Below are 14123 nucleotides of genomic sequence, written 5' to 3'. Positions count from 1 at the left end.
ACACACACACACACACACACACACACACACACACACGCGCGGAGCCCTGGGCGGGGCAGGATGTAACCACACCACGGAGCTCGGAAGACCAGAGCCTACCAGAGAACCCTTCCCCCGATGCTTTCTCAGGTCTGTAGTTACCTTTGTCTCTGAGTAACGGGCCCGTCGTGCCCTTCTGTAGAACATTTCCCGAGAGATCAATCTGGATCTCCTGTAATTTTCATTCTACCTGCAGAGTTGAACCATTCTGGTTTGGGAGCGCTCGCTGTCAAGGTCACTTTATAAATAGTAAATGTTTCCATCTTGAGTTCCCTTTTCATTTTATACAGTGGAACCTCTTTTCAACACGCTGGAGGCCTTTCTGGTTCCAGTCAAAACATCCTAACCCTTAGAGAAGAGCCGAAATGGCCTAGAGCACAGATCTGTTTCCCCACCGCTCCACCAAGCCTTTCCTGCCTAAGCAACGTCCTCCCCACAGCCTTCCAGCCCGCACTGAGTTCTCTGCCTCTCCACAGCCCGCTCCTTCCCTTTTGTCACCTACAGCACAGCAAGAGTTCAAGGCCCGCGACAGGAGTCACACCATGGGACTGGGTTAGGGGGCGCCGCCCCACCCAGCAGGCTTCCTGAAGGGTTTGCAGATATATGTATTATTCACGTACTATACAGGAAGGTGATATTTTTCTATCAGTACAGCACGGACATATAACTTGGTTATGTATAACACCTATAGATCTTCACATATACTTATATCTACTCTGTATTTCTTATAGGTAACAGATGTATAATTGCTGTCTCCTAATCAGGCCCTAATACAGATGGAGCATCTCCGCTGAGAAACAGCCGGAATAACCAAGCACTGGTAACACCCACAAAAGCCGCACTTCGATCCTCAGGATGACAGCGAGACACATTCCCATTAGATTTACTCCGGGCCAGCTGTGCCCTATCACTGAAGTGCTGGCCAACGCAGTCCTCGCGAGAACCCTCAGCAGATGCTGCCGTCTTTCTCACTTTACAAACGTAACCAGGGCTCAGAGACATTAAATAACTCTCCCCAGATCACACGGCAAAAAAGTGCACGGAGGTCCCTAGATCCAGGTCAGACGGACACCGAACTATTCCCTTACCTCTCCGCACTAAGACATCAGTGGTCACGAGAGGGAAAAATACATGGCCGACACTGCTAACCCTGCATCAAGCATCTCACCGTCACACGCACTGAAGTGACCCACTCTGTCGCTCTTATGTAACAAAACATCTGTGGTAAGGTTAACAAAATCTCACCTGCAACTTGGAAAAGTTCAGGCCTTCTGAAACGACTAAAAGTGAACACAACAGCCAGCCCACTAATCAGATGAGGTAACTGCTCCCAGGGAAGCTGGAATTACGTAGTATATAGGTCAGCTACACCATATACCCAGGGAAAATCACTTATGGGAAAAAAACAAATGAAGCTAGTCTTGAATCATCATTCCAGTCTCTGGGACCTGTATAGCAGACCAAAGACAGTACCAAGGAACGAATAGAGGGGAACATTGTTAGCAAAGAAGCAAGAGGTCACGGACAAGGAAAGGATCATGGTGTGGACACAAGCGCTCCTCGGGCAGCAGGCCAGGCCCAGCACGTGTACCGGACACAGCGGGGAGGGGCTGCAGGGTCCCAGACGGGCTGCACAGCTCACAGGGCGCTCCCACCACCAAGCAGGCTCTTCCTGCCTCTTATCCTGAACACAGACAGACAGACTCACAGACGCCCCACTTACTTTAATCGGTACAAACTGCTTTATGAACTTGATCCCATGTTCTTCCATGTGTTCGCCAATTTTGTTGGCCATGTCCTGGTCAAATCCTCTAAGGAGAATGGACCGGACCATGACAGTGACATCTAGACCGATACCAGCCAGGAACCCAGCACACTCCAAAGCCACGTAGGACGCTCCAACCACCAGGGTCTTGCCCGGGCAGTAAGGCAAGGAGAAAAGATCATCGCTGAAAATCGGGGTGGGGAAATAAAATGTTCACGTATGAGTAATGGAAGGAAACAGTTTTCACTTTCACAAGAACAAGAAACTTTTACAATTACAAACATTTAATGCACACACACACACACACACACACACACACACGTGTGTGCGCGCATGGGTGACAGAACTCTCTAGAAAGCCTTAGATACTTCGTTCCTTTTCCTGCTCTAAATGGCCTTGGGAAAGCATCTGAGGCTCTCTGAGCACCCAGGTTAACGTGTTGCATTACCGCAGCCCACTGTCCCAGGCAGAGGACAGCAGCTGCCCCTGGGCAAGGCCCACAGTATGAAATCATTTTACCAACAAGAGCCTGATGGAGAAGGCAAATGTGTAACAGAAATTCTCAGGCCAAGAGCACTGGAGAGGGCGAACCCCCCACAATCTGCCTTAATGTTTAAACCGCTCACCAATAATGTCAGTCATGTTATTACTCAGTTGGCAGAAGGAAATCACACAGCAAATCCCTTGATGGGCATTGCTTCCCAACCTCCTCCTACAGGACAGCAGGGGTCGGGACCAGGGTCGATGAACGTACAATGAAGGCCTGCTCTCCAATACTTCTGGGGTCCACTTTGCAAGTGTAAAACAGAAGCATGATCCCAGGCTTGCAAAACTAAATGTAAATGCATCCGTGCCATACTTGTTTTACAAAATGTCGTGGGCGTCCGTCTGCACTTGGGCCCCGGAACTCACACAGCCACACGATACAAGTACGCATCCGCTCTGAGTGGGTTCGCGGTGTATTAACAGTAACTCTCGGGGTGGGATAACCGGCATTGGCAGTTTTGAATTTTTAAAATGTTCTCTTGCTTAAAATATTTTCTCTTTAAGAACTGCACTAAGTGGCTTGAAGAAAAGAGCAAGACCTCACCTGCTAATGCAGTGCTCTTTGTCGCCGGGGATGCCCAAGTAGCGGGGTCTTTCACCAGTGGCAATGAGAAATCGCTCTGCTGAATAAATTTTTTCTTTGCCTTTATTATTTGTTGCCTACAAAGAAACCAACATGTCAATTTTAGTTAAGTAATTATTCCCTAGAACTGCAAGCTTTATAGTTAATAAAGGCTTTTCTGCACAACGTCTTTGCTGATCCTTATAAAAACGTGGGAGAATGAGAGACGCTGGGTAGGGAACGGACTTGCTCAAGGTCACAACGCCAGCCAAGGGTCCGCATGGAGCTCACCTGGCCCAGGGCACTGCCAGCCACCGCACCCTACAGGAGGCCACGCGAGGAGGCGTGAGCCAACCCGCAAAGCTGGAGTCTGGGTCACAGTGGCTAATGATTTTAATTATAATACTTTAAATGATTTTTTTCTCCCCTAGAAAGAATTGAACCCCAAAAGAAAGACAGAATGAAGTGTGGGCAGACAGAGACAGGGACAGACACAGACCAAGCACGCTGCACAGGGTGTCAGGTTTACCTTAATCCTGTGAGGACCAATGAACTGCCCGTACGCGTTCTCGTAGACGACCTTCTTCTCCCGAAGAGCTACTCGGTAGCCCCAGTTCAGTGAGCCGATGTGATTCTGTACAGCTTCCGTCATCTTTTCCCAGTCGTGCTGAACTGCATGAGGAATCGAGACAGAACATTTAGGTCTCCAACTGCCTCGGCAACTACTCATCTGGAATGGCAGGAGCAGGCTGCAGTCTAAAGGAGCAAGTCCTGTGTTCTGAGCTACGTTTCTCTTCCCTGATCCACATGATGAAATGATGCGGGCCTTCCTGGAAATTCTCCAGACTGAAACAGCACGACACAACGCTTTTCTCTGAATCTAGGAACGAACTGGAGTTTACCTGGGTTCCATGCATAACAAACTAGTAAGAGTCTCGCACAGCCAGGTGTACAGGGACTAAGAGAGCAGTGCTTGTGCAGCAACTGGCCCCATGGCACCGCGGGTCGAACTGGCCCGCCAGCGCTTCTGGTAAACAAAGCTCTCCTGAGACGCAGCCGCGCTCGTGTCGGGAGGGTTCCCGCTGCACGGGCGTGGAGCTGAATTGGCGCTCACACGCGTGGGCCTTGAAGCCTCAAACATTTACTATCTGCCAAACGTTTAGACAGAATTTTCAGTCTATCTCACTGCCCCAATACCATCACACCAAAAGTGTTATTTTAATCACAATTACTCTTTTGAATCCATAAAAACATTGAATTTCAAAATTCTAAAGGGTAAGAACCAGCCTTCTGTCTCTCATTAGTCAATATCATCCTAATGACTAAGAGACAATCGGGACGTCGATGAACTAACTGTTCTCTGGTGGTGCACGTAAGACAGGCCCTGGGGAATCTGCGGCTCAGAAGAAAGAAGGCATCCACAAATTCCACGTTTCTCTCCGGGAAATGAGGACTCGAGGTCACAGATTCAGGGCCACAGAAGAAATGGTGAAACCAGGTCTATGAAATCCAACTGCCAGCCTCTTATGGATACTCAGCTCACACAATCTCAAAGGGTTAGGACTGGGCAAACCTGAAGAGATCTCCGTGTAGGGGCTACCGTGGCTGTGGTGTCAAGAAGGGTGCCTGGGAGTGTGGGGTGCTGAAGAGACCCTGGACACTACTGTCCGCCTGAGGGCTGGTAATCCCAGTGCTGTGGGAGGCTGAGGCAGGAGAACTGCACATTGGGCTTGCCCGGGCAACTTAAGTGACTTTACTACGATCCATCTCAAAATAAAAAATACAAAGGGCTGAGGACGCAGCTCAGGGCGAAGGCAGGACTTGCTGTATGCCCACAGGCATGGACGGGAACAGCCATACATCCCTCTCCCCTACATCCAAGCATCTCACTGCGGAACTTCCTAGAGTTTCACCAGTCCCTTTCCATACCCTCCCCCTGAACCAGAGACTCTACTGTACGGAAATTCCAGACACGCACCACTGGGGGTCCCCGGGACTTAGGGATACCCCAGCCTGATCTCCAAGTTCCTCAAACCTCCTTTCTCACCCTGTGTCACAGTGCATGGCCCCCTTGTCCCCCACGTCAGTGTGGCTGTGCTTGAGCAGAAGGAACCTAAACGTCAGGCCCCCAGGCTGGGGCAGGACACCAATGCGCTCCAGCTGCCCCATTCCGGATCATGCTGCCAGGAATAAGCAGAACTCCAGCTCTCCGGTTAGCACTGCCCTGGCTTCTGACAGTGCCCGTCGGAGCTGAGATCTACAATGTTCCCAAAACCTCGTGTGTCCAGAGGCTGGGCTTCCGGAAGGAGGTCCGACCAGTTAAACTCGATGTGAGGAGGCAGGGTATGGCTGGAAGAGACTGGTCACTGGGGTGTCACTGACAAGCGTCCCTCCCCCCCGGCTACATCCTGGCCACCCGCTTGGTCCCGGGCTGAAACTCACCTCGGAGCCTGGAATGCACACTCCAGCTAGAACCAGCTTGACCTCAGGGTGCCCTGTGCCGCCCACAGCAGCTCTCCTGATGAGCGCCACACACAAGAGCGCCAGGCCACTCCCTGAGACCCAGTGATGGAAACTAAACTGGCACGAGGATGAACAGTTTTTAACATGTCTGGAGACACGTGAAGCTCGAAGCACCAAAGAGGGAGGAATTATTCCAGTTCCACCAGACGTGACCGGAAACAGTGTTCACGTTGAGACCTATTGCCACGAATCCCTCTCCACGCACTTCCTGGTTTTGAACCCTTAGCCCACAGTTCTTGCCACTTTCTGCAGCAGCTCTGGAGCCCTCTTTTGGATCTATAGTTGCGCTGCCATGGCTGCTTCAACGTCCTGAATCCATTCAAAACATTTTCCTTCCTTGGTCGTTTTAACTCTGGGTAGGAACCAGAAGTCACAGGCGCCAGATCTGGGGAACAGGTGGGTGAGGACACACATCGTGATCTTTACGAGCTGCCTTTCTATGGAATGGGACGCAGCAAAAGCATGCGCCATGTTCTTGATCACACTCCGTAAAGCAGTCACAAAGGGAGACTCCAGAACTGCTTCAGAAAGAGGCAAGAACGACGGATAAGAGTGTTTACACCACGGGAAATATCTGGAAGGGGATTCACGGCCACGTGTCTTTAACGATTTAAAAAATGCAGACAGGGGCCGGGGATTAGCTCAGTGGTTCGGTGGCCTGCCTCGCAAGCGCAAGGACCCAAGTTCGATCCCCAGTACCAAAAAAAATGAAAATAAATTAAAAATGCAAACATCCACTGCATGGTCTGATCATACCTCAGACGTCCAGGAAAATGAAGGGCAGACGACCTGGCCACGGCCTGCGCACGCACGCTTGAGCAGCACAGTGCGGGGAAAGGATCAACTCAGCTATGCAATGGGCAGACACAGCCCAGAGCACTCCACTCCCCTCCCTGTGAGCTATGGCCCTGCCTTCCGTGTACTGACAGTGTGACCCTAAACCTTCCTGAACACATAATCTTTTTTTTTTGTTTTGAGACAGGGTCTCATGATGTAGTTGAGACTGACCTGGAACTCACTATGTAGCCCAGGCTGGTCTGGAACTCACAGTGATCCTCCTGCCTCAGCCTCCTGAGTGCTGGGATTACAGGTGTGTGCCAGCATGCCCAGCAACATGTGATCTTTTAATGACATATTTAATTCTTGAGCATAAGATAACTCAAATAGGTAAATCTGAGCAATATAAAGCCAATCAGTCTTCTAGAAAGGACACCTCCAATGAAATGAGCTCTCCACTGAGCTTTTCCCCATGTATTTTCAATCTGAAGTCTGGGGAAAGGCAGGTCATAGGCCAAGTCCTGGACCTGTCGGCTGGGCAGCTGCTGTGCTTGGGCCAGGTCCCCTAGATCCCTCGGCACCCTGGGGCCACTTGGTGTCAGAGAAGAGAGTCCTGCTAGCAAGCAAGAGGGCTGCTCTCTGGTCGGGGAAGTCAGACTGGATGTGTGCTACTCTAAGAATGGAGAAACTTCATCTGCTAGGATACAAGGATCAGCAGCCTCTCTAGCTTTCCACAGTCTCATTTGAAAAATACTCCTCCAAGTTTCTTTCTAGCTCTAAGACCTAACCAAATAAAGCAGTGTTTATCCAAACCCACCGTATTCCTCACAAATGGGGGAAGATGAAGTACTGCTTCCTCGGTGACACTGCACACGCGAATGCACACTCACTCACACACCCCACACCTCAGCACAGAGCCCGGATGACACAGTAAGAACTCAGGAGGCGCCCGCGTAGGAAGGGACTCGGACTGAAACAGGGCCAAGCCCTTCACTCGGGCTCAGTCTCTGGAGTTACTGCTGCTGCAGAGAAGTACAGGAGGGGTTGTTGATGTAATGGTAGAAAACTGTGTATTCCTACCTTAAAATCTAGCAAGGGGGAAGAAACACAAAGGAAGTAAAACCATTAAAATAGTTGGATAAAAGGCTGGGCGTGGTGGCGCACGCCTATAATCCCAGCCCTTGGGGAGCCTGAGGCAGACGGATTGCTGTGAGTTCAAAATCAGCCTGGGCTGGGCCGGGGATTTAGCTCCACAGTTCCACCACCTGCCTCAGAAGTGCAAGGTCCCGAATTCGATCCCCTGGCTACATAGTGAGTTGCAGGTCAGTCTCAACTACATAATGAGACCCTGTCTCAAAAAACCAAAAACCCCCGCCCCGCCCCCCAGAAATAGTTGGATAAATAACTTAATTTAAAGGTATCAGGAAATTTGGAGATGTAATACTGACTTTCATGCACAGGTCTGAACTATGCTAGGACAGTATCAGCTTTTATTACCTTAGCCTCTGTACATTTAAAACCAGCAGGCTTTTAAGATTCTAAAAGACCCACCACGTGTATTTTCCTACATTCTTAACTGCATTAAGCAAACCTGTTTGACCAGCTGCCTTCCTCCCCGTAAGACCTGACAGCGTATGAACTAGGACTCCAGGGAGGCCCGATGGAGGGAGCACTGTCAGCCACCCAGTGGTCGGGTGGCAGTGACTAGGTGAGACAGAGCACGGAAGTCACAAAATGCATCCATCACAATGTGCCTGGAACAACCTCCCCTTTCCCACCTTGTTCTAGATCTTTCCACGTTAATACTCCCACTTCAGGTCCTTCCTCAGAAGAATTTCCAAACACCACGTAGGTTTAAGAAGGAGGCTATTAATCGGGTCCATGAACAGCATCAAGAGGAGGAAAGCGGAGAGGACGGACAGCCCAAGAGGGCGGGCTCTGCAATGGGAGCCACTGGGGGAGGAGGCGGAAGAGGGGCAGGGTACTGGCAGGTCCGGGGCTAAGTCCATGCTTCCTGGGTCAGCTGAGCTGGGTCTAACACAGAGAAAATAACACGGCCCTAGAGCCAAGTGAGGAAACTCAGCTACAGCCTCAGGCCTGCAAGGACATGGACACAAAACAGCCTTGTAAGCACTGAGGAAACAGATGTGAACCTAACTCGGGAAAACTTTAAAATGACTGATTTTGTAAGGTTCCAGACTTGAAAAAAAGCTCTCTTCATCTTTACTGTTCAGGGTCTCATCGTGTTATTCAAACTGGCCTCGAACTCATTATGCAGCCCCGGCTGGCTTGGAACTCATAACAACCCTCCTGCCTCAGCCTCGGAGTGCGGGGTTGACAGCCATGCACCACCACACCCAGCCCACTCCAAGCATTTTAACCCAGTGAGGTCTCAACAGTTCCTCCTCCTCAACAAACAATACCCCACCTGCTAGTGACAGTGAAAGAATTCTCTAGCCAGAAAAATGCAGCAGCTTCTAAAAGAAGCCAATGAAATTTGTACTATATTCTCACCACAAACACTGCACGACTGCTTATACCACGATGTGAGAACTGCTTGTAACCATGCTCTGAAAGACTTCTGTTTTCTACCTAGAAAGCAAGTACTCCAAGCACAGTATCTATCTGTTCTTACCATAGCAACCTGTAGATGATGGGTAACCTCGCGATTTGACCCACAAAAGTCTAACAATAAAAGCAACCTCCTGGGTATATGCTAACCTTGTAAAAGCAACCGATGCCCTGGAAGATCCCCGCTCAAACCCCACAAGCACGGACAGAAGAGCAGCTTTCGCTGCCATACCTGTGTCAAGTGCGGGGAAAGGATCAACTCAGCTATGCAATGGGCAGACACAGCCCAGAGCACTCCACTCCCCTCCCTGTGAGCTATGGCCCTGCCTTCCGTGTACTGACAGTGTGACCCTAAACCTTCCTGAACACATAATCTTTTTTTTTTGTTTTGAGACAGGGTCTCATGATGTAGTTGAGACTGACCTGGAACTCACTATGTAGCCCAGGCTGGTCTGGAACTCACAGTGATCCTCCTGCCTCAGCCTCCTGAGTGCTGGGATTACAGGTGTGTGCCAGCATGCCCAGCAACATGTGATCTTTTAATGACATATTTAATTCTTGAGCATAAGATAACTCAAATAGGTAAATCTGAGCAATATAAAGCCAATCAGTCTTCTAGAAAGGACACCGCCAATGAAATGAGCTCTCCACTGAGCTTTTCCCCATGTATTTTCAATCTGAAGTCTGGGGAAAGGCAGGTCATAGGCCAAGTCCTGGACCTGTCGGCTGGGCAGCTGCTGTGCTTGGGCCAGGTCCCCTAGATCCCTCGGCACCCTGGGGCCACTTGGTGTCAGAGAAGAGAGTCCTGCTAGCAAGCAAGAGGGCTGCTCTCTGGTCGGGGAAGTCAGACTGGATGTGTGCTACTCTAAGAATGGAGAAACTTCATCTGCTAGGATACAAGGATCAGCAGCCTCTCTAGCTTTCCACAGTCTCATTTGAAAAATACTCCTCCAAGTTTCTTTCTAGCTCTAAGACCTAACCAAATAAAGCAGTGTTTATCCAAACCCACCGTATTCCTCACAAATGGGGGAAGATGAAGTACTGCTTCCTCGGTGACACTGCACACGCGAATGCACACTCACTCACACACCCCACACCTCAGCACAGAGCCCGGATGACACAGTAAGAACTCAGGAGGCGCCCGCGTAGGAAGGGACTCGGACTGAAACAGGGCCAAGCCCTTCACTCGGGCTCAGTCTCTGGAGTTACTGCTGCTGCAGAGAAGTACAGGAGGGGTTGTTGATGTAATGGTAGAAAACTGTGTATTCCTACCTTAAAATCTAGCAAGGGGGAAGAAACACAAAGGAAGTAAAACCATTAAAATAGTTGGATAAAAGGCTGGGCGTGGTGGCGCACGCCTATAATCCCAGCCCTTGGGGAGCCTGAGGCAGACGGATTGCTGTGAGTTCAAAATCAGCCTGGGCTGGGCCGGGGATTTAGCTCCACAGTTCCACCACCTGCCTCAGAAGTGCAAGGTCCCGAATTCGATCCCCTGGCTACATAGTGAGTTGCAGGTCAGTCTCAACTACATAATGAGACCCTGTCTCAAAAAACCAAAAACCCCCGCCCCGCCCCCCAGAAATAGTTGGATAAATAACTTAATTTAAAGGTATCAGGAAATTTGGAGATGTAATACTGACTTTCATGCACAGGTCTGAACTATGCTAGGACAGTATCAGCTTTTATTACCTTAGCCTCTGTACATTTAAAACCAGCAGGCTTTTAAGATTCTAAAAGACCCACCACGTGTATTTTCCTACATTCTTAACTGCATTAAGCAAACCTGTTTGACCAGCTGCCTTCCTCCCCGTAAGACCTGACAGCGTATGAACTAGGACTCCAGGGAGGCCCGATGGAGGGAGCACTGTCAGCCACCCAGTGGTCGGGTGGCAGTGACTAGGTGAGACAGAGCACGGAAGTCACAAAATGCATCCATCACAATGTGCCTGGAACAACCTCCCCTTTCCCACCTTGTTCTAGATCTTTCCACGTTAATACTCCCACTTCAGGTCCTTCCTCAGAAGAATTTCCAAACACCACGTAGGTTTAAGAAGGAGGCTATTAATCGGGTCCATGAACAGCATCAAGAGGAGGAAAGCGGAGAGGACGGACAGCCCAAGAGGGCGGGCTCTGCAATGGGAGCCACTGGGGGAGGAGGCGGAAGAGGGGCAGGGTACTGGCAGGTCCGGGGCTAAGTCCATGCTTCCTGGGTCAGCTGAGCTGGGTCTAACACAGAGAAAATAACACGGCCCTAGAGCCAAGTGAGGAAACTCAGCTACAGCCTCAGGCCTGCAAGGACATGGACACAAAACAGCCTTGTAAGCACTGAGGAAACAGATGTGAACCTAACTCGGGAAAACTTTAAAATGACTGATTTTGTAAGGTTCCAGACTTGAAAAAAAGCTCTCTTCATCTTTACTGTTCAGGGTCTCATCGTGTTATTCAAACTGGCCTCGAACTCATTATGCAGCCCCGGCTGGCTTGGAACTCATAACAACCCTCCTGCCTCAGCCTCGGAGTGCGGGGTTGACAGCCATGCACCACCACACCCAGCCCACTCCAAGCATTTTAACCCAGTGAGGTCTCAACAGTTCCTCCTCCTCAACAAACAATACCCCACCTGCTAGTGACAGTGAAAGAATTCTCTAGCCAGAAAAATGCAGCAGCTTCTAAAAGAAGCCAATGAAATTTGTACTATATTCTCACCACAAACACTGCACGACTGCTTATACCACGATGTGAGAACTGCTTGTAACCATGCTCTGAAAGACTTCTGTTTTCTACCTAGAAAGCAAGTACTCCAAGCACAGTATCTATCTGTTCTTACCATAGCAACCTGTAGATGATGGGTAACCTCGCGATTTGACCCACAAAAGTCTAACAATAAAAGCAACCTCCTGGGTATATGCTAACCTTGTAAAAGCAACCGATGCCCTGGAAGATCCCCGCTCAAACCCCACAAGCACGGACAGAAGAGCAGCTTTCGCTGCCATACCTGTGTCCTCCACTTTCCACCCGTAGTTGCGAGAGTCTTGCAGGGCCTGTCCCAGCAGAGCCGCCTGGTGCATCAGTTTCTTAGGGATGCAACCCACGTTCACACACGTTCCTCCAAGACCTGCGACGACATTGAGAAACCAGTTTATAGCCTGTTTCACAAGGAGAAAGTAGTCAACAACTATTACAATTCAATGAAACATATATTATTAGCCAGATGTGGTCAACACTGTTCATATTATTTTATTCCTTAGTCTTATAACATTGCTAAAATTTTAGTTTTATCTACCGAACAAGTAGTAACACCCTAAAACAAAACAGAAAGACAGCTTTCAGCCAGGCATGGTAGCGCACGCCTGTCACCCTAGCCCTCAGGAGGCTGAGGCAGGAGATTCCAAGTCCAAGCCCTGTGTGGGAAACTTTGCAAGATCCTGATCCACAACTTTAAACAAATTTTAAAAGGGCTAGGCATGCAGCTCAACCTCTAGTACTACAAAATTTCCACATACTTCCAAGATTCAAAACTGATTTCCAGTATTTAACCTGAGTTTCTCTTAACTGAGCTCAAGTAAAACAGATGCTCTTGGTTTAGTTTTGTTTTTTAAATTGGGTTTTAGAAACACTATAGATTATTCCCAGAGGAAAACCTGCTTGCTTCTTCAAAAACATTTAAGGAATATTTTCGAAGCTTACCCCATCTAGTTCCAAGAGGGGTTGGAGTGACAAAATCTAAGACCATCACCTTCTTGCCATATTTGGCTGCCTCCTGGAAAAAAAATATTATCAAAATGAGCTGAGAGAGTTAACATCACATACCACAAGTGAGTTGCTAAAATCCATGCTGTTTTTATTAAGCTGTAATGCCTAAAGCATAACTATTAATTCCAGGGAATTTTATACGCATGACAATCAATTCAGCTCCAGGGCAAAAATCAGAGACACTCAAAACAGTTGTGTGGGTAGCTTTAAAGATTATACAGATTTCAGTTGTAAAATTGTCAGAGTCAGCTGGAAACCTTACAATCCTCTTCTGTAACTCCACACAACAGATTAAGCAATAATCTGAAACACATGTGGCCACTGCCAGGCAAATTTAAATAGCTGGTAAAGCCCCTTCCTGACCACCTACAGCTCTTGACCTCACACGTTTATGGAGTTTTACCCAATTCAGTTTCTAAGGCGGAACAGTGCAGAAGTTTCCCCTCTGAAATTGTGAGATTTCCTAAAATTTTCACGTGAAGATCCTGTTAAAAAGTTGTAAAAGTTGTGGGGTTCCCACCCCGCCTTAGAGGAAGGGAGACAACCATCAGGTTCACTCTGCAGAGAATCTGTTCCCATTGGGGGGACAGCTTTGTGCAGGGCGACCAGACCCCCACGGGCCCTCTGGGAAGATGCGGCCTGTGTGACCCGCACACACAGCGTTGCCACAGTAACACGGTCTGCGGGGCACCGTCCCCACATGGGCAGCCACCGACTCCGTCTCGTCAGGGAGCCGCCGGAGAGGAGGACAGGACAAGCTCAGGGCTTCACATGGGCACAGTGCACCCCAGCTCAGGGCAAGAACCCCACTCCCCCATCCTTCCTTGGCATCCTCTCCCCAGCTGGGCCATGGATCACCTCACATACACAAGAGGCAAATCATCCTCAGCAAGTTCGAGAAATCTAACTGTTCTTCATCTTTCTACTGGGGAGACAAGGTGCTATGAATATGGAAATCAGAGTGAAAAAATCAAAGTCCAGCACTGTATTTATAAAGAAGGAATACATTTGTCTAATGTCAAACCATTTCCATACACCTTTATCATCTTTGAAAAAAATCAACCAAACCTAAAATGAATGAAAGTGTGCCCCGAAACACTGGGCTCCCCGCTCCCCGTACTTTTACATGAAGAACATGCAATTCAATCAGAGGGAATGACTTATGGGTCGGACTTTGATCTGTCTTGTCCAAGGGAATGTGAAAAACGCAAGAATGGACCTAAAAATCCCAGAGAACCTGGAGAAACAGCGGGGATGGGAGGGCGCTAAACGGAAGCCACACACCCAACCCATGGCCTTGCCTTAGCGGCCGCCAGACCACCAGAGCCCCCTCCAATGATGATGAGGTCAAAGTCGTAGGATTCGGGAAGGTCCTCGGAGTTGTTCATTTTTACTGGCTGTTGAAGCTGGCCCACCTGGTCAACCTAAAGACAAAATTTACAAGCAACAATGTCAAAAAGCTTTGCAAGAAATTTTTTCTTTAAAGAAAGAAAAATGAATTTGCAAAGAAAAAAGTGCTACTTGACTTAAAGCCTACAAATGAGAACACCCAGTCTTCCTTCAAGCAAGGATGGGTGCCTGCTTCTC

At 49.0% G+C, this 14123-nt stretch overlaps 1 protein-coding gene across 3 annotated transcripts in view; it reads right to left on the bottom strand.

The window, feature by feature from the left end:
• The window catches only part of Txnrd1 (thioredoxin reductase 1), a 64572-nt gene that overhangs the window by 13549 nt on the left and 36900 nt on the right, over positions 1-14123 (bottom strand). For all 3 annotated transcript variants that reach the window (XM_010631330.3, XM_010631329.2, XM_010631328.2), the window contains 6 exons: positions 13838-13960; positions 12471-12543; positions 11779-11898; positions 3442-3584; positions 2895-3010; positions 1763-1988 (listed from right to left, as the gene is read on the bottom strand). In XM_010631330.3, coding sequence (XP_010629632.1) covers positions 1763-1988; positions 2895-3010; positions 3442-3584; positions 11779-11898; positions 12471-12543; positions 13838-13924 — 765 coding nt within the window. In that variant the 5' untranslated portion in view covers positions 13925-13960. The remainder of the gene's footprint in view (positions 1-1762; positions 1989-2894; positions 3011-3441; positions 3585-11778; positions 11899-12470; positions 12544-13837; positions 13961-14123) is intronic.

This window comes from Fukomys damarensis, unplaced genomic scaffold (assembly GCF_012274545.1).
Source record: "Fukomys damarensis isolate Sample0158 unplaced genomic scaffold, DMR_v1.0_HiC HiC_scaffold_15, whole genome shotgun sequence".
In the NCBI taxonomy this organism is placed as follows: Eukaryota; Metazoa; Chordata; class Mammalia; order Rodentia; family Bathyergidae; genus Fukomys; species Fukomys damarensis.
This window is presented reverse-complemented; position numbering and strand designations above follow the sequence as displayed.